The following is a 21188-nucleotide window of genomic DNA, read 5'->3' on the forward strand; positions in this document are numbered from 1 at the left end:
TTACTTTAAATTCTTTCTTCTTTAAACGTTCTGCTCATTTGCATTCTCCATGGAGAGAAAAAGCAAGTTATACTGACGCTCCGAGAGGGAAACGCTCCTCTCAGATGGGGATCCTCGCCCAAGGCAGAAACCTGTGCACCCCGCGGGCTGGAACTCCCACGAATCCACTAGGCTCGGCTCCCTTTGGGGTCAGCCCCCATAGTATGGTGGGATCAACCAGAGCGGTTCAGAGCTCAAGACTTCTGAGGCTCTTTCTGTTCAGGACTGTATTTCCCAGCGGCCACCGCGCCAGTTCACTTCCGGTCTCCAGGGGTCGACGACGTAGCGGGGTGAGGTCTTCACGTCGGAGGAAGAGATCCGTGGCTGCGGGAGGTCTCTGCGGACTGGGGCTGGAGCCTGACTGACCCGACAGTGCGGGTGGGCTAGAGGGAGGTGCTCAGAGTAGGAACCCCGGGGCGCAGACGTGATCTGTCGGATCCCCAGGCGTGCGTGTGCGCGGGTATCAGAGGAGGGGGATTGTGAGATCATGAGTGACGGAGGGGACTGTGTGAGTGTGTGCGTGAGGCCCTATGCACAGGCCCGGGAAGGCGTGTGGACGCAGCGCACTTTGCTGGGGCTGTGTGAGTGTCACTATGCCGGTGCCCGTAAGCTCCTGCTGCTTCCTCCCTCTTTCCCCTTCACAGCTGCGGGGACTGCAGCAGAGCAATGGCCCCAGTAGGGAGGTCAGATATTGAGCCAAGAATGAAGCTTTACACAAGAAAGCGCAGAAGTGCCCCCGACTGTTCCCCAGGAGGGCGGCTAGCTACATGTTGAGAACCACAGCGTCCTCAGAGCTCTGTCCCCAGAAAGCAGCTCCAAACTGGTTGTACTGGTTGAACCGATTCCGCCTCCTTTTACTTCCTTCCTATTTCGTGTGAAGGGAGGGAAATTGTGGCCATGGAGGGAGGGTGCTTTCAAACTTAGTCTGCGCTCCAAGAAAAACCTGGAGTCTCACGCTTGCCGTACCCTTCCCCAGTCGTGTTATTATCCAAAAGAAGTACCTGGAGGAAGATGAGAGCATTATTTCTGCACATCTAAAAGTCAAGGGTGAGTTCGTGCTTTGTATTTTCTCAAGAAATGCGTTTTTGATTTTCGAATATTGAGATTCCCGTAAATTTTCAGTGAATCTAGGGGGATATGCAAATTAATTCGTGCACCCTCCTTCACCTTTCCACTTAATATTCACAAAACCATTTGGCAAATCGTTCACACCTTCCTGTGCGCTCTCTTTTTCGAAGCTGGTATGGAAATACACCTCCAGTAGTTAATATTAAAACTCCATTTAGACCCAAGGAGGAGATTAGTGTTTAGGTGGAATCACACACCAGACGTCAGTTGGTCTTTACAGACCTCCTTTTCAAAACAGGGAAGAATGGAGATGGTTGGATGATTTCCATTAGTCTGTGAGGCATTCGGGAGTGAAAAAGTGACCGCACAGAAATTGGTATCAACAAGAGCCAGGATTTTTCCAGGGAGTCCATGAGATGATATTTGTAATACTTGCCAGATCTCTCTGAGGTTTGGCAGCTCCCGTTGTGTTTTGGGCGTGTGTGTGTGTGTGTACTGTGAGAGGCAATACACTGTTGTGGTTAAGAATTATTATTATTATTATTTTTTTTTTTTTGAGACGGAGTCTGGCTCTGTCGCCCAGGCTGGAGTGCAGTGGCCGGGTCTCAGCTCACTGCAAGCTCCGCCTCCCGAGTTCATGCCATTCTCCTGCCTCAGCCTCCCGAGTAGCTGGGACTACAGGCGCCCGCCACCTCGCCCGGCTAGTTTTTTTGTAGTTTTAGTAGAGACGGGGTTTCACCGTGTTAGCCAGGATGGTCTCGATCTTCTGACCTCGTGATCCGCCCGTCTCGGCCTCCCAAAGTGCTGGGATTACAGGCTTGAGCCACCGCGCCCGGCCTGTTGTGGTTAAGAATAGGGGAGTGGATCCAGAGTATTTGGGTTGGAATGTTGGTTCTGTCATGAGAATGAATTAATATCGTAAAGCCCCTTAGAGCAGAGATAGGCATATAATAACGTTTAATATGTTTTAACTGTTGTTTTTGTGTAGTCATTTTAAGTCATTCCCCTTGACTCTCTATAGAACAGGAACATTGGGAATATGTGATTTATTGCGATTGCTGCTTGTATATTAAGAAAATGAGTGAGGTGCTCAAATGATCTAGGACAGAAATTCTTTTTAAATCGACAGATATAATTGTATGTATTTATCATGTGCAACATGAAGTTTTATGGTATGTATACATTGTGGGATGACTAAATCTAGCTAATTAGCAATGCATTACCTCACATAGTTATCATTTTTGTGGTAAGAACACTTAATATCCACTCCCCTAGCATTTTTCAAGGCTACAGAATATTGTTATTAATTGTAGATACCATGTTGTATAATAGATCTCTTGAACTTATTTCTCTTCCTGAAATTTTGTATCCTTTGACCAACATTTCCCCAGTCAACACTGCCCTCCTTCCTCCCTCACCCACATTATCCCAGATCTGTAAATACCATTCTACTCTCCACTTCTGTGGTATCAACTTTTCTAGATTTGGCTGATGAGTGAGATCATGTGTCTTTCTGTGCTTGGCTTACTTCACTTAATATGATGTTCTCCAGGCTCATCCATGTTTTTGCAAATGACAGAATTTCCTGCTTTTTATGGCTAAATAGTATTCCCTTGTGTATATATACCTGCATATATGCCACATTTTCTTTATCCATTCATTCATTGTTAGACATGTAGGTTGATGCCACATCTTGGCTATTGTGAATAGTGCTGTAATAAACATGGCTGTGCTGATATCTCTTTGACATACGAATTTCATTTCCTTTGGAGATATATTCCCAGTATTGGGATTACTGGATCATATGGTAGTTGTATTTCTAACTTTTTGAGTAACCTCCATACTGTTTTACATAATGGCTGTGCCCATTTACATTCTTGCCCACAGTGTGCAAGAGTTCCCTTTTCTCTACATTCTTGCCAATACTTGTTAACATTTGTCTTTCTAGTAGCCACCCTAACAGGTATGAGGTAACATCTTATTGCAGGTTTAATTTTCATTTCCTTTATGATTAGTGATGTTGAGTATTTTTTCATATACTGTTGGCCATTTTTTATGTCTTCTTTTGGGATGTGCCTATTCGGGTCCTTTGCCCATCTTTTAATCAGGTTTTTTTTTTTTTTTGCTGTTGAGTTGTTTGACTTCCTCATATATTTTGGATCTTAATCTCTTATCATATATATGGTTGCAAATATTTTCTCTCATTTTACAAGATGTCTCTTCACTTTGCTGATTGTTTCCTTTTCTGTGCAGAAGGTTTTTAGCTTGATATCATTTCATTTGTTCATTTTTGCTTTTGTTGCCTTTGCTTTTGAGGTCATATCCCAAAAAAAATCATTGCTCAGATCAGTTTCATAGAACTTTCCCCCTATGTTTTCTTCTATTTGTTTCATAGTTTAGGATCTTACATTTAAGTATTTAATCTGTTTAGAGTTGATTTTTGTATAATGGTTTGAGATAAGGGTCTAATTGCATTTTTCTGCATATGGATACCTACTTTTCACAGTAGTATTTTTTGAAGAGTCTTTTCCCCATTGTATGTTCGTCACACCCTCCTCAAAACTCAGTTGGTTGTAAATATATGGATTTATTCTGGGCCTCTCTATTCTGTTTCTTTGGTCTATATGTCTTTTTTTATGTCAGTACCCTGCTGTTTTGGTTACTATAGCTTTGTAGTATATATTGAAGTCAGATAGTTTGATGCCTCCAACTTTGTTCCTTTTGCTCAAGATTGCTTTAGCTATTTGGGTCTTTTGTGGTTCTATACAAAGTTTTGCATTTTTTGTTTTTTCCTATTTCTGTAAGGAATGTAGGACAGAAATTCTTAACCTGAGTTCTTGTGACTCCATTTATGGTCTCAGGGACCAAAAGCTCTTGAAATAAAATATTGAAGTATTATGGAAATTTATAAATGTGGGTTTTAGAGGGAGAAATAGTGTATCATTTCATAAGATTATCAAAAAATTTATGTGACCTATGAGGTTTGGATCCATTGATCTAGATAGAACGTTGTTTCTCAGCTGGGGTGATATTTAGAAACTTTTGGTTGTCATGATGTCGGGGAGGGTGCTACTTAGATCTAATGAATGGAGGTCAGGAATGCTGCTGAACATTGTATTATGCACAGGATAGCTCTCCCCGCTCCCCCAGCTAAGAATTATCTAGCACAATATGTCATTAGTGCCTAGGGTGAGAAACCATGGTCTAGAATCAAAAGATTGTGACATCTGGAATGACATTGTAAATGATCTTGTATAAACTAAGTGTTCTGTAATACAGAAATCATTAAGTTAATCATATTAGACTCAAGTGATAGAGTATTATGCAGGTAAATAAAATGATGTCTATAAGGAATTATGAAAAGAAAAATATTTGATATATCATTAAGCAATATTCATGCTATGAGCAATAATACTCAAGAAAATGTTACATGAGACAGGGTACGGTGGCTCATACCTGTAATCCCAGCACTTTGGGAGGCTGAGACAGGCAGATCATTTGAGGTCAGGAGTTTGAGACCAGCCTTGCCAACATGGTGAAACCTTGTCTCTACTAAAAATACAAAAACTAGCCAGGGGTGGTGGCGGGCGCCTGTAATCCTAGCTACTCAGGAGACTGAGGCAGGAGAGTTGCTTGAACCTGGGAGGCAGAGGTTGCAGTGAGCTGAGATCAGGCCACAGCACTCCAGCCTGGGTGACAGAGCAAGACTTCACCCCTGCCCCCCCAAAAGAAATTGTTATATTGTATATGAATCCCATATACTAAGATAGGGTTTTTATATAAGAATTCTGTAAGAATCATATCTAAAGGCATTCTATAAGAGTTATATCTAAAATAATATTTTAGTTGGTTATTTGGTAAAGAAGGAAACCAAGCATAGTGGTGTATATTCCACAAATTTTCTCACATAGTTTGCAAATGCCACTTACCTGCATTGTGTTCATTCGAAGAAGAATCTTGATAATGAGAATATCTAATTATATTGGTGAGATACAGTTAAAGGATATTAGAACTACCTGATGTTATTTTTTATAGTCACATTAACCTCTTGTTGAACCTCATGACAGGCTCAGGTTTTTTTCCTGATAACTCTGTTTTTATTTTTTACTTCAAAAGTAGAAATAGACTATCATTAATGTATATAAGACATTGGTTGGGGACTTGCAGAAATTTTTTTCTAGAAATTGTTCCAACATACATAGAAAAACGTAGACATCTTAGTGTTGGTCAAGAATTGGAAAATAAAGGAAACAAACTCATTAAGTAAAAACAACAGCTCATTAGACTATCCTGATTTTTCCCCCCCAAGTTCAAAGGGAGATATCTAAATAAAAAGTGTCTTTCATCTAATTTGGAGAAGTTTCCTCATAGGAAAGAAATGTGTATATACATTTACATATGTCCATATATAGAGATGCATACACACACACGTGTGTGTGTGTGTATATATATATATATGTGAATATAACTATAAATATTCCAAGTTAATGCCTGGATGTAGTTATAATTTTTTTTTTTTTTCTGACATGAAGTCTCGCTCTGTTGCCAGGCTGGAGTGCAATGGCGCAATCTCGGCTCACTGCAACCTCTGCCTCCTGGGTTCAAGTGATTCTTGTGCCTCAGCCTCCCGAGTAGCTGGGATTACAGGCATGTGCCACCACACCCAGCTAATTTTTGTATTTTTAATAGAGACGGGGTATCACTATGTTGGCCAGGATGGTCTCAATCTCCTGACCTCATGATCTGCCTGCCTTGGCCTCCCAAAGTGCTGGGATTACAGGTGTGAGCCACCGTGCCCGGCCACACCTTTTTGCTTCTTAAGCAAAAAGAAGAAAATTGGAGCTACACAGAGGAGAACTCTTAACATGCATATAATTTTCTAAATTTTTTTCTATTGATGTCTGTTAGTCTTATTAATATTTCTATATACATATATTTTACAAATGTAATCATATTATCCTGTTTTGTAATCTGATTTTTCTGTTAATCATAGAATACCACGTATTGTATTACGTGGATGTTCTAAACTGTATTAACCAACTGGCTTTTGCTGAACTCAGAATGCTGAACACTGCCCTTGCAATTCTGTCTATATATCCTTTCCAGTTCTCATGCCTTGCCCCACTGCACCCAATCCTGATTTCACAAAGAGGTTCTGGATTGGATGATGTGATCCCTTCTCAGCTCTGAAAGGTGGGACTAGGGGAGGAAGATCTGCTTAGGGCAGGATCAGAGGTCCAGTCCTAGGCCAAGATAGGTATCCCAAGAATGGAGGACTGGCTGGAAGCCACAACTTCAAGGCAGAAATGCCTGTGCTCAGCATTCATGCTTCTGCCGCAGATTGCCTTGGATATAGGCGAGAGCTTGGTTTCATCCCAACTCCACCTATTCACTGCCAGTTTATTTGTGAGAGAGTATGTGTGGGGACAAGGGGAGTGATGGGAGGTGGTGGAAGTGTGCATGTTAGCAGGAGTAGTTGAGAAATACGATGGAGAATAAAATAGTTATTTGTTTCAATGCTTTGAGAGCATTGAGACACAGCTTTAATTATGGCCTTTTTTTGTTGTTGTTTTCCAGGGGAGAAGCACGAGGAAGACTGACCAATTTTGTAATTCTAGAAACATGGTCCATGTAAGTTGGTATTTCTCTCTTTTCCTTCAAATATGGTGACTTTTGGGTTAGGTAACTGTTATTATTTAACCTGAAGCTTCTTACCTAGGATCTATGATCTTACACCCCAGTTTGTCCCATTATAGTGAAGGTTGGTGACCAAAAAAAAAAAAAAAAAAAAGTCAGTGCTTTTCCTATTTGTACCACTGTTTCCTACTGGCTTTGATGTTTTCTTTGAACAGGTTATTCAGTCTGTGCTCTGTGCTCAGACCTTGGTCAGGAAGAATATTGGAACAGTGGAGGAATCAGTCCTCACAGGGAAACAGGGTCTTATGGGTTTGATAAGTTACAGATGATTGACCACACTTGGGAACACTTTGAAACTTCACAGACTAGAGCCTTCCAGGTAGCTAAGGTAGAATTCCGTAGTGAGTGGCCTCAGTCTGCAAGTGTGACAAGATGTTCTGCTTTATGAGGCTTTTAGGAAAATGATCAGTGAGGACAGTGGGCAGTAACAGGGAGAAGATAATTCAGGGCATGAATGATAGGTGATTACAGATTCTGTGGCCGGACATGGTGGCTCACGTGTGCAGTCCCAGCACTTTGGGAGGCCGAAGCGGGTGGTGGATCACTTGAGGTCAGGAGTTTGAGACCAGCCTGGCCAACATGGTGAAACCCCGTCTCTTCTAACAACAACAACAACAACGAAATTAGCCTATTGTGGTGGTACGCATCTGTAATTCCAGCTGCACAGGAGGCTGAGGCAGGAGAATTGCTTGAACCCGGGAGGTGGAGGTTGCAGTGAGCTGCAATCGTGCCACTGCACTCCAGCCTGGGTAACAGAGTGAGACTTTGCCTCAGGAAAAAAAAAAAATTATCAGAATTGGGAAAATCCTTAGAGGCCCTGGCCATCCTCAATGTATAAATAGAAAAAAAATGAATAAATCTAATATGTCAGTTATACTGACTTTCATGCAGCTTTTAAAAATCATTTGTCATGACTAGAAAAAATACTTTTGCTATCATCTCATACCATAATGAGCTTGAGGATTAAGAACATTCTTCAATTGTATGCAACCCCCACCTTTTTTTTTTTTTTTTTTCTGAGACAGGGTCTTGCTCTGTGGCCCAGGCTGGAGTGCAGTGGTATGATCACAGTTCACTGTAGCCTTGAACTCCTGGGCTCAAGCGATACTCCTACCTCAGTCTCCCAAGTAGCTGGGACTACAGGTACGTGATACCATACACAGTTATTTGTTTAATTTTTCCAGAGACGGGATATCATTATGTCGCCCAGGCTAGTCTCAAACTCCTGGGCTCAAGCAATCCTCCCACCTCGATCTCCTGAGTAGCTGGGACTATAGGGATGAGCCACTGTGCTCAGCCAGCAGCAGGATTCTTGAAGAATGTGCAGGCACTCTGTGAATTTCCATATTGCTTTTTTCTTACAGTACATTCCTTCACTTCCTCTCCTTTCGTCTTGAAACAATTCTCTTCGATTTCACCATAATACATGTGTTTGTGGTTTCAGGGATCAGTGACATTCAGGGATGTGGCCATCGACTTCTCTCAGGAGGAGTGGGAGTGCCTGCAGCCTGAACAGAGGACCTTGTACAGGGACGTGATGTTGGAGAACTACAGCCACCTGATCTCACTGGGTAAGGTCATCTGCCCCAGTTAATTTAGCATCTGTTCTCTGGAATATCAGCTTTCTTCACCATGAATTTCAGGGCTATCTTTTAAGAGGTGGCTGAATTCCTTCTTCTTGTTCCCAAAGGAATGGATTGAGATTTGTTGGGTTGAAAACAGGCACCTCCCTGAGCCCCTGTATCTTGCCTACTCCACAGTGGCCTCCATTACACTGGTCCTTTCTGTAATTTCCTCTCTCTCTCCATGACCATGGGGCTGAATTTGAAATCTTGTACGTTCATTGAAAGATATTGTCTAAGAACCAGGTTTCATGTTATGTTTGATGTCAGAATTACTGTAGATTTTCTGTTTGTTGGTTTGTTTTTATTTTTTTGGCCCACCTGTAAGGAGAAGAGTGTCTTGATTTTTTCTATCAAAGAAACCTCTATGATCACTGGGAGGTTGAGGCTGCAGTGAGCTGTACCCATCACTGCACTCCAGCCTGGGCAATAGACTGAGACCTTGTCTGAAAAACAAAAACAGACAAACAAAAATGTCTGTTATTTACATACACTGATTGGGTTGACAGAAATTCATTTAACACTAAGGTGAATGCATTTCATTTCCTTCAATAAATATTGCGTTACTTGTTTTATAGCTGAAAGTTTCAGGCTATGGAGTTTATGTATTTTCATTGAGTGAATATACTGAGTGAGCTGTACATGTCTAAGGATGCAAAATAAATGACAATAATAAACATAATCTTGACTTTGTGCTACTGTATATCAGGCAATGTTAGAAGTATTTTACTTATATTAACTTATTTAGTCTTAGTATCAATCCTATAAAATAGGTGTTACATCATCCCCATTTTAGAGCTGGGAAAACTGAAGGACAGAGTTTAAATGACTTACCTGAGGTCATACTGCTAGTGAGTAGCAGAGACAGGATTTGAACATGGCAGTCTGGCTTGAAGTTTCCTGCTCTCAACCATTCAGTTATACCTCTTTTTGAGGGATAAGATTCTGAGTTAGAAAAGAGTTCTCTTACTCAACCTCTCACTCTTATCTGAAGTCTCTTCTCAATATTGTTTTGACTTGTAATTTATTATAAGTTTTAGCAGGTCACAAAGATTTGAAAAAAAAAATTTTGTATTAAAAAAATTCTACATGTGTTATTTCTTTTACGCAGGAAGTTCCATTTCTAAACCAGATGTGATTACGTTACTTGAGCAAGAGAAAGAGCCCTGGATGGTTGTAAGGAAAGAAACAAGCAGATGGTATCCAGGTAAGTGAGGCTAAAGCAGGCAGCGGGAAGCCATCATTGTCCCGGACAGCCATGTGCTCAGAAAGGAGTCACACCCCTGAGATGTGGTTTGAAAAACTTTCTTCGATGACCTAAGTTGTGTTGGATAAAAATGCCCAAGACCTGGGAAGGAAGTAAAGATTATAGCAGAAGCGGTCGCCAAGGAACTTCATCATTTACTAACCACCTAATTTCTGTTCTCTTATTTCCTTCCCCTTTTAGTGGAGTAAGTTCCCTCTGGTTTTCCCAGTGTAAACCTTTTTTTTTTTTTTTTTTTTTTTTTAATGGAATCTTACTCCGTCCTGCAGTGTAGAGTGCAGTGATGTGATCTTGACTCACTGCAACCTCTGCCTCTTGGGTTCAAGCAATTCTCATGGCTCAGCTTCCCAAGTAGCTGGGATGGCAGGTGCCCACCACTGCACCTGGCTAATTTTTGTATTTTTAGTAGAGATGAAGTTTCACTGTGTTGGCCAGGTTGTTCCTGAACTCCTGACCTCAGGTGATCTGCCCACCTCAGCCTCCCAAATTCCTGGGATTACAGGCGTGAGCCATTGTGCCCAGCCCATTTGCCAACTTTTTAATAGGATTTTTTTTTTTGGCTGTTATTTGAGTCTTGTCAGAGAAATAGTTTGCAAATAACTTCTGTCATTTAATTTTGTCTATTCCCTCTGTTGATACTTTCGTTTGCTCTGCAGAAGCGTTTTAGTTTAATACAGTTCCATTGATCTGTTTTTGTTTTTGCTGCCTGTGCCTTTGCAGTGTTAACCAGAAAATTTTTGCCTAGGTCAATGTCCTGAAGCACTTCCTTTATGTTTTCTTTTAGTTGTTTTGTAGTGTTGAGTCTTACATTTAAGTCTTTAATCCATTTCCAGTTGATTTTTGTATATGGTGAGAAATAGGGGTCTGGTTTCATTCTATCGCATATGGATATCCAGCACCATTTCTTTATTTATTTTTAATTATTATTTTCCAACTTTTATTTTAGGTCCAAGGGGTACATGAGTGGGTTTGTTATATGGGTAAATTGCACGTTGTGGTGGGTTTGGTATACAGATTATTTCACCACCCAGATAATAAGCATAGTACCCAATAGGTAGTTTTTGGATCTTCATCCTCCCACCCTCTACTCTCAAGTAGGCCCTGATGTCTGTTGTTCTGTTTTTTTGTGTCCATGTGTACTCGGTGTTTAGCTCCCACTTATAAGTGAGAATATGTAGTCTTTGGTTTTCTGTTCCTTCATTAATTTGCTTAGGATAATGGCATCCAGTGCCATCCACATTGCTGCACATAATCTTGTTCTTTTTTATGGTTACGTAGTATTCCTTGGGCTATATGTACCACATTTTCTTTAGCCAGGTAACCATTCATGGACATTTAAGTTAATTCTATGTCTTTGCTATTATGAATGGTGCTACAATAAACATAGGCATTCATGTGCCTTTAGGTTAGAACTATTTTCTTTTTTTGTTTCTTCCTTGTCTGGTTTTTGTTTCATATTATGCCAGCTTCATAGAATGAATTAAAGAGAATTTCCTCCTCTGAAATTTTTTGGAATAGTTTGAGGAGAATTGGTATTAGTTCTTTGAGAGTTTGGTAGATAGAATTCAGCAGGGAAGTCATCAGTCCTGGAGTTTTCTTTTTTGGGCGACATTTTATTACTGATTCAATCTCATTACTCATTATTGGCCTGTTCAGCTTTTCTGTTTTGATGATCTTTTCTGTTTCTGTGGTGTCAGTGGTAATATCTCCTTTTTTATTTCTGATTTTGCTTATTCTCTTTTCTTCTTGGTTAGTCAAGCTAGTGGTTTATTAATTATATTTATGTTTTTTTTTAAAAAAACTTTTCATTTCATTGATCTTTTGTATTATTTAGTCTGTATTTTATTTAGTTCTGCCCTGATTTCATTGGATTGTTTATTTGAAATCTTTCTGCTTTTTCAATGTTGGTGTTTATTGCCATCAACTTCACTCTTAGCAGTGCTTTTGCTGTATCCCATAGGTTTTGCTATGTTGAATTCTGATTTTCATTTTTTTCAAGAAATTTTTTGATTTCCTCCTTAATTTCTTTCTTGACCCAGTGATTATGTATGAGCAGGTTGTTTAATTTCCATGTGTTGTACAGTTTCCAAAGTTCGTCTTGTTACTGATTTCTTGTTCTATTCCATGTCTGAGAAAAGACTTGATATAATTTTGGTTTTGAAGAATTTGTTAAGAATTGCATCCTAACATATGGTCTATCCTAGAGAATGTTCTGTGTGCTAATGAGAGTATGTGTATTCTGTAGCTATTTGATGAAATGTTCAGTAAATGTCTGGTAGGCATGTTTTGTCTAATGTGAAGTTTAAATCCAATATTTCTTTGTTAATTTTCTATCTAGATGATCTGTCTAATTCAGAGTGGGGTGTTGAAGTCCCCAGTGATTATTGCCCTGGAGTATATCTCTCTCCCTTTTGATCTAATAATATTCACCTTATATATCTGGGTGTTCTGGTGTTTGGATTATAGTATGTTTAGAATTATTATATCCTCTTGCTGAATTGATCCCTTTATCATTATACCATGACCTTCTTTGTCTCTTTTTGCTGCTTTTGACTTAAAATCTTTTTTGTCTGATATAAATATAGCTATTCCTGCTCACTTTGGTTTCCATTTGCATAGAATATCTTTTACTATTCCTTTACTTTCAATCCATATGTTTCTTTACCAGTGAGATGAGTCTCTTGTTGGCAGCATATAACTGGGTCACTTTTTTTTTTAATCCATTCAGCCAGTCTATATCTTTTAGATGAAAAGTTTAATCAATTTACATTCAATGAGATTACTGATATGTGAGGGCTTATTCTTGTCATTTTATTAATTGATTTCTAGTTGATTTGTATATCCTTTGTTCCTTTCTTTCTCTTTTATTTTTTATCATTGTGGTTTGGTTGTTTTCTATAGGGATAACATTTGAGTTCTTTCTCCTTATTTGTGTATTTGCTGTGTCAGTGGGTTTTATAATTTTGTGTGTTTTCAGAATGGTAGATATTCTTTCACTTCTAAGTGTAGGACTCTTAAGCATATCTTGTAGAGCTGGTCTACCCTCAGCTGTTGTCTGGGAAAGATTATTTCTTCTTCATTTATGTTGGATAATTTGCTGAGGATAGTATCCTTGATTGGCAAGTTTTTTCTTTCAACACTTTGAATATATCATTTCATTCTCTCTCATTTCTTTCTGTTGAGAAATCTGCTATTTGGCTGATGAGAGTTCCCTTGTAAGTAACTAGATGCTTTTCTCTTGCTGTTTTTAGTATTCTCTCTTTGTCTTTGACTTTTGTATTTTGACCATAATGTGCCATGGAGAAGACTTTTTTGTGTTGTTATCTATTTGGGTATCTCTGAGCTTCCTATATCTGGATGTCTACATCTCTTGCTAGAGTTGGAAAGTTTCCAGCTATTATTTCATTAAATAGATTTTCTTTCCTTTATTTTTTCTCTTTATCTCTAGGACCTCAAAATTTCAAATATTTGGTTGTTTTATGATGTCCCATATAGGGTCTTTGTTTATTCTTCTTTTTTTCTTTTTCTGTTTTTGTCTGACTGGGTTATTTCAAAAGAATTGGTTTTATGTTCTGAGATTCTTCTACTTGATCTAGTCTGTTGTTGAAGATTTTGAATGTATTTTATATTTTATTCAATGAATTATTCAGTTTCAGAATTTCTGTTTGGTTCTTTTTTATAATGAAATTGGTAAATTTCTTCTTCTTATCCTGAGGGTTTTTTTTGTTTTTTGTTTTTTTTTCTGATTTCTTTGTATTGTTCTTCCAAATTCTTTTGTATCTCGCTTAGCTTCTTTAATATAATTATTTTTGAATTATTTTGCTAGGATATAACATTTTTCCCCCATTGGAATGTTTCTGGAGAATTATTATGTTCCTGTGGAGATGTCATGTTTCCTTCTTTTTTTTTTTGTTACTTCCTGTGTTTATTCTCATTTTTTTGAATTTGCTTTTGTAGGGGAGGCTTTTTTCCTAAAGATGTATCTATGGTTAATAGGGTTGGATAGGGCATTTTCGCTTTGATTCTGGGTGTGTGCAGTAGTGTTGTTATGTAGTGTTATGATTTTTTTTTGACTGTAAACAGTGTCATTGGTGTGTGTGATTTCTTCATTGGTTTTGGTTGTGATGGTTAGTGGAGGGTATGGTGAAGTTTTATTGGGGATGAGAAGTGATACAGTTTAGGTATTTTCCCCTCTAAATCTCAAGTTGAAATGTAATCCCCAGTGTTGGAGATGGGGCCTGGTGGGAGGTAATTGGATCATGGGAGTTGATTTCTCATGAATGGCTTAGCACCACCCCCTTGGTGCTGTCCTCACAATAGTGAGTGAGTTCTTGCAGGACCTGGTTGTTAAAAGTATATGGCACTTCTCCTTGTTCTCTCTCTTGCTCCTTCTCTTGCTGTGCGACATTCTTTGTCCTGTGTTGCCTTCTTTGATGAGTAACAGCCCGCTAAGGCCTCCCCAGAAGCTGAGCAGATGCCAGTGCCATGCTTGTACAACCTGCAGAACCATGAGCCAGTTAATACTCATTTTTTCGTAAATTACCCAGTCTCAGGTATTCCTTTAATGCAAGAATGGCCTAGCACTAGGACACTAGGTAGGCAAGTCCTTATCCTCTGGTGGTGGCAGTAGCAGTCCAGACATGCCTGTTTTGGGGCCCCAGGGTAGTCTGTGCTGGTACTAGTATTAGTGTGTCTAGGCACATTGATTCTTTGGCCTCCTTGTGGTTTGGATGATAATGGTATGCTGGGTGGGTGGATGGGTTCTTGGACTCTTGGGCAGCAAGTGTGGCATGGGTGGTGGCAGTAGTAGTGAACAGGACAAACTTCTGGCTCCCAAGCAGTAAGTGCTTGGTGTTGGAGGTGACTGTGATGGGCTGGGTGAGCCAGTCCACAGAACATCTAGTTGTGAGTACAGGTGGGTGCCAGTTGTGGAGGTAGCAGCAGGTTATATGGGTCTGACCTCAGGCCTCTGTGACGAGTGCTTAGGCAGCAAAGGTGGTAGATGGATCAGGGTGATCCCCAGGTTCCCAGATGGTGTGCTTGGGGACTTGGGCACAGAGCTGGGTCTGGTGGACCTGACCTTAGGCCCCCCAGTTTTACGTGCTGGTTCTTATGGTAAGTAGGGGTGGAGTGATCCCCAGGCCCCTGGCAGAATGCTGCTGTTGATTTTCTTTTCTAATGTGAGTTGAAATTTTCTTGTATATGCCAGTATATTTGGATTGTATCCTGGACATTCTAATTACTGACTATGAAGCTATGGGTCTCATGGTCTTAAGTCCTATAGAACATATCAATATGTTTCAACAGATAGTCGACCTAGTTAGGTTCAACATTCGGTGGTTTATTTTCCTATTTTTACATGTACATAACCAGGCTGGCTCAGATGTGCATTTGCTTCCACTGGAAACGGAAGTGATACGAGAAAGGTTCTATCTACCAACTTTGTTGGTTTTAGCTAATAAAACCAATAAAGGTTTTATTGGTTTGAATTGATGGTTTCAGTTGATGAAAGGACTTTGCATGTATGTTATAGGAAAATAAAATAGGTTTGCTTTCTTCGTTTCTTTCAGATTTGGAGTTAAAATATGGACCTGAGAAAGTATCTCCAGAAAATGGCATCTCTGAAGTAAATTTACCCAAACAGGTTATAAAGCACATAAGTACAACTCTTAGCCTCGAGGCCTTTTATTTTAGAAACTACTCAGAATATGGAAGATTTGAGGGACTACAGGGGTATCAAGAAGGACATATCAATCAAAAGATGATCAGCTGTGAAAAACTGCCTACTTATACTCCTCATGCTTCTCTTATTTGCAATACACATAAACCATATGAATGTAAGGAATGTGGGAAATACTTTAGTCGTAGTGCAAATCTTCTTCAGCATCAGAGTATTCATACTGGAGAGAAACCCTTTGAATGTAGGGAGTGTGGGAAAGCCTTTCGACTTCACATACAATTTACTCGACATCAGAAATTTCATACTGGTGAGAAACCTTTTGAATGTAACGAATGTGGAAAGGCCTTTAGTCTTCTTACCCTGCTTAATCGCCATAAGAACATTCACACAGGTGAGAAACTGTTTGAATGTAAAGAATGTGGGAAGTCCTTTAATCGTAGTTCAAACCTTGTTCAACATCAGAGTATTCATGCTGGTGTAAAACCATATGAATGTAAGGAGTGTGGGAAAGGCTTCAATCGTGGTGCACACCTTATTCAGCATCAGAAAATTCATTCCAATGAGAAACCCTTTGTATGTAAGGAATGTGGGATGGCCTTTCGATATCATTACCAACTTATTGAACATGGCCAAATTCATACTGGTGAGAAACCCTTTGAATGTAAAGAATGTGGAAAGGCGTTTACTCTTCTGACAAAGCTTGTTCGACATCAGAAGATTCATATTGGTGAGAAACCCTTTGAATGCAGAGAATGTGGGAAGGCCTTTAGTCTTCTCAACCAGCTTAATCGCCATAAGAACATTCACACAGGTGAAAAACCATTTGAATGTAAGGAATGTGGGAAGTCCTTTAATCGTAGCTCAAACCTTGCTCAACATCAGAGTATTCATGCTGGTGTAAAACCATATGAATGTAAGGAGTGTGGGAAAGGCTTTAATCGTGGTGCGCACCTTATTCAGCATCAGAAAATTCATTCCAATGAGAAACCTTTTGTATGTAGGGAATGTGAGATGGCCTTTAGATATCATTGCCAACTTATTGAACATTCTCGAATTCATACTGGTGACAAGCCATTTGAATGTAAAGACTGTGGGAAAGCCTTCAATCGTGGCTCGAGCCTTGTTCAACATCAGAGTATTCACACTGGTGAGAAGCCCTATGAATGTAAGGAATGTGGGAAGGCTTTTAGACTTTACCTACAACTTTCTCAACATCAGAAAACTCATACAGGTGAGAAACCCTTTGAATGTAAGGAATGTGGGAAATTCTTCCGTCGTGGTTCAAATCTTAATCAACATCGAAGTATTCATACTGGAAAGAAACCCTTTGAATGTAAGGAATGTGGGAAAGCCTTTCGACTTCATATGCACCTTATTCGACATCAGAAATTGCATACTAGTGAGAAACCCTTTGAATGTAAGGAGTGTGGGAAAGCCTTTCGACTTCATATGCAACTTATTCGACACCAGAAATTGCATACTGGTGAGAAACCCTTTGAATGTAAGGCGTGTGGAAAGGTTTTTAGTCTTCCCACCCAGCTTAATCGCCATAAGAATGTTCATACAGGTGAGAAGCCATCTTGAATGTAAGGAATGTGGAAAATCCTTTAATCGTGTCTCAAACCATGTTCAACATCAGAGTATTCATGCTGGTGTAAAACCATGTGAATGTAAGGAGTGTGGGAAAGGCTTCAATCGTGGTTCAAACCTTACTCAGCATCAGAAAATTTATTCCAGTGAGGAACTCTTTGTATGTAAGGAGTGGAGGAAGACCTTTAGATATCATTACCAACTTACTGAACATTACCAAATTCACACTGGTAAAAAAAAAAAAAACCCTTTGAATGTAAAGAATGTGGAAAGGCCTTTAGTTTTCTGACACAGCTTGCTGGACTTCAGATCATTTATACTGGCGAGAAGCCATTTGAATTTGAGGAATGTGGGAAGGCCTTCAATAGTGGCTCAAACCTTATTCAACATCAGAGTATTCATACGGGTGAGAAACTCTATGAATGTAAGGAGTGTGGGAAAACTTAGATTTAGTTTGGTCCTGACTGCACATCAAAGAATTCACACTGGTATGAAGCTGTGTGAATGTACAGAATGTGGGAAGACCTTTAGTTGTAGCTCAAACATTGTTCAACACGTTAAAATTCATACTGGTGAGAAACCCTAGAATATAAGGAATGTGGGAAAGCATTTACTGTGGATTATCAGCTTTCTTAACATCAGAAAATTCATAATAGTTAGAAATTTTATGACTATAAGGAGTGTGGACAAGCATTCACTGTGTATGAAAAATTTACTCAACACCGGAGAGCTCATATTGATGAGAAATCTTGTGAACATAAAAGAATGTGTGAAGAACTTTCATCATGGCCTGGGATTTGCTCAACATCAGAGTATTCATACTTCCGAGAAATCTCTGGGTGTAAGGAATGTGGGGCGTTTTATAGCCACACTAAATACCTTAGTGTTTGGAGAAGATAATTCTTGTGAGAAAGTCTTTGAATGAGGAATATAGGGTAGTTGTTATGTTCACAATATACTCCCTATGAAATACTTGACCAGAAGATACAGGCATACCTCACTGAATTGTGCATTGCAGTTATTGTGTTTTATGCAAATTGAAGGTTTGTGGCAACCCTGTGGTGAGCAAGATGATCAGGTCCATTTTCCAAACATCATGTGTGCATTTCATGTGTGCATTTTCCAAACATCATGTGTGCATTTTTTTTTCGCAGTTGCAAGATTTAATAGAGTGGAAACAGAGCTCCCATACAAAGGCCGGGGGGGCACCCAAAGAGGGTAGCCATTGCCGGCTCGAATGCCTGGGTTTATATCCCGATCATTGTCCCTCCCGCTGTGCTCTCAGGCAATAGATGATTGGCTATTTCTTTACCTCCTGTTTTTGCCTAATTAGCATTTTAGTGAACTCTCTTTCCTACCTGATTGGTCAGGTGTGAGCTAAGTTGCAAGCCCCATGTTTAAAGGTGAATGTGGTCACCTTCCTAGCTAGGCTTAGGGATTCTTTGTTGGCCTAGGAAATCCGGCTAGTCCTGTCTCTCAGTAACCCCCTCAACAGGAAAACCCAAGTGCTATTGGGGAGGTTGACTGATGACTGATCCAACTGCTTCCTGCTGAATTGGGACATAGTAGAGGTTGTGCAGTTGAGATTTCCTCGGGAGGGGTGCCTTCGATGTCTGGAGCATGGGCTAGCAGGCCAGTCCAGGGGTCTGCGGTAGATTTTAGTCATGGACTGCATCTGGGGCTCCATTTGAAGAACAATTTGTAGCTTTACAGCTTCGATTCTGGAGGAGACAAACTTAACAAGTAGGTTAAAGATACAGGGATTGAAATGTATGGTCTGTGGTGCAGGGGATTATTTCTTTGGCACACTTCACAGAGCCTGACTATCTGCTTGATAGTTTTGAAAAGGCCTGATCCATCTCCTCATTCTTAAAAAATGAGATTGAAGCCGGGCACGGTGGCTCAAGCCTATAATCCCAGCACTTTGGGAGGCTGAGACGGAAGGATCACGAGGTCAGGAGATCGAGACCATCCTGGCCTACATGGTGAAACCCCGTCTCTACTAAAAAATAAAAAAAAAAAGCTAGCCGGGCGAGGTGGCGGGCGCCTGTAGTCCCAGCTACTTGGGAGGCGGAGCTTGCAGTGAGCTGAGATCCGGTCACTGCACTCCAATCTGGGCGACAGAGCAAGGCTCCGTCTCAAAAAAAAAAAAAAAAAAAAAAGATTGAATTTTGACTAGCCCAGGAAAGTTGTCTATGTGTTTAGATTTCTTTCTTTATAATGTCATTTAGCCATGTTCTCTTTGTTGCGTATTCTGACAAGGGAATTTGAGTCCAGAGGCACTGTTAGGTCAGATTAAACATTTTGGGGAAGAATACTTTGCAGGCTATTTGTATGTCATGTTTTACTGTCAGAAAACATTTAAGCACAGGTCCTTGCATTAGTGAAACTAAGTTTGATCATTTGGGTAAGCTGCCATAAGTCCATTGTAAATCTCTAGTTAAGTAATCTACGGAGAGACTTTGTGACCCCTGAAAATTTATAGTCATGTGTATTTTAGCTCTGGATTGAATACAAAATGAAAATTGAAATAGACTGTTTAAAAATGAATGCCATTAAGGTGTCAACATAAGTCAACTTGTGTCATAAGGCTGACAGTATACTCAGTACAAAATTAGCACCCTCTAGTTTATTCAGGGAGCTAAGATTGTTTTGTCTGGAACCTTGTTTTTGTTTAGCATTTATCACCAGCACCTATACCATGGCTGGTACATGAGCTGTTGATAAACTTTGAAAAAAATTAAGCCTTTAAATCAAGCTATAAAACATGATACCATTGTGGCATCATGAATTAGAGAGATTAACTTTTTTAAAGATCAGTAATAATCCTTTGTGATTTTATTCTAGTGCATTTAAAAATCTATATGATAATTTATATTGATAACTTTCTTTTTGTGAATATACCCTTATCAGATTATTATTCTTTTGATAGACTACTTAATTCTATTTCTTAACATTTAATTGCATCTATAATCATAAGTAAAATTATAATTTTCTAAACATTTTTCAGGTTTTGTTAATGCAATGATCTTATAAATCTTATAAAACAAGGCTGTATAAAACTTGGCTTTCTAGTCTTATGTTCCTATTTTTTATTTCCAGTTTCATCTTTTTCGTATTGATTCTCTTTGACTTTCTTTTTTGAACTCAACAGATTCCCTGAGTATTAACCCAGCACAACTCCTTTATGGGTCATTGCACATTCTGGTAGTCTCATTAAGAATTGTCATAAAGGCCGGGCGCAGTGGCTCACGCCTGTAATCCCAGCACTTTGGGAAGCCGAGGCAAGCAGATCATGAGGTCAGGAGATCGAGACCATCCCGACTAACATGGTGAAACCCCGTCTCTACTAAAAATACAAAAACATTAGCTGGGTGTGGTGGTGGGCACCTGTGGTCCCAGCTACTCGGGAGGCTGAGGCAGGAGAATGGCGTGAACATGGGAGGCAGAGCTTGCAGTGAGCAGAGATTGCACCGCTGCACTCCAGCCTGGGTAACAGAGCAAGACTCTGTCTAAAAAAAAAAAAAAGAATTGTTATAAAAGAAAGATCCCTGGAGGCCTTCCAGTGAAACTCTGTCATCATGCAATCTTGGGATTTCTAAGTTGGAAGTCAGAGTCCCTTTGCAAACATAATAAAATACTTTAAAATATTTGCTAAAGTTACAAACCAAGTATGTAAAAATTTAAAAATCACCTACTACTTTTAAAAGCAGAGAAGGCATCCATAGAATATTTCCTTGCTTACAAGCCCAGTGAACATACTGAATTCACTTACAAAAAGAATTTTCTCAATTTTAACTGCTTTTCAAAAAAATTCTTATTCCTTTTATTTGTAATTCTTTGACATTGTTGCTGCTTCAGGGTTTTGGTAGTTGGACAGTTTGGTCTTTATTATGCTATTAACATTTTTACCTGTCCTGAAACAAGGAAATACAATCTAAGAAACAGAAGACTGCTGGACCTTGAACCACATTATGATATCAGATGGCCCAGAGTCATGGTTACTAAGTTGTTTAAATTTTTAGTAACAAAGATGTATTAGAAAGTGATAGGTCAATTAAATAATGGTTTTTTTTTGGATACATTTAATTATATAATCTCCTTAAGTTGTGCTTAGTCAGTGGTATTTAATCTGCTGTCTATTATATATCTAACTGGTCAGTTATGTTTATTATATATGTATTGCTTATTAATATCTTATTGGAGTACTCATTTTTAAAACAATATA

The 21188-nt window shown here is 39.5% G+C and overlaps 1 protein-coding gene across 6 annotated transcripts; it reads left to right on the top strand.

Annotated features, from left to right (window-relative positions):
• Positions 1 to 287: 287 nt before the first annotated feature.
• ZNF780A (zinc finger protein 780A) lies at positions 288 to 20531 on the top strand. 6 transcript variants are annotated; one of them, XM_073016486.1, is made up of 6 exons: positions 288 to 417; positions 1016 to 1086; positions 6685 to 6738; positions 8249 to 8375; positions 9538 to 9633; positions 15261 to 20531. In XM_073016486.1, the coding sequence occupies exons 3-6, from the start codon at positions 6730 to 6732 to the stop codon at positions 16952 to 16954; spliced, it is 1926 nt and encodes a 641-aa protein (XP_072872587.1). In that variant the 5' UTR covers positions 288 to 417; positions 1016 to 1086; positions 6685 to 6729; the 3' UTR covers positions 16955 to 20531. The 6 variants fall into 6 exon arrangements, with proteins under 6 accessions (XP_072872587.1, XP_072872591.1, XP_072872589.1 ...); XM_073016490.1 differs by having other exon boundaries at positions 290 to 329; XM_073016488.1 differs by having other exon boundaries at positions 297 to 372.
• Positions 20532 to 21188: the final 657 nt, after the last annotated feature.

Source organism: Chlorocebus sabaeus, chromosome 6 (assembly GCF_047675955.1).
Source record: "Chlorocebus sabaeus isolate Y175 chromosome 6, mChlSab1.0.hap1, whole genome shotgun sequence".
Lineage (NCBI taxonomy): Eukaryota > Metazoa > Chordata > Mammalia > Primates > Cercopithecidae > Chlorocebus > Chlorocebus sabaeus.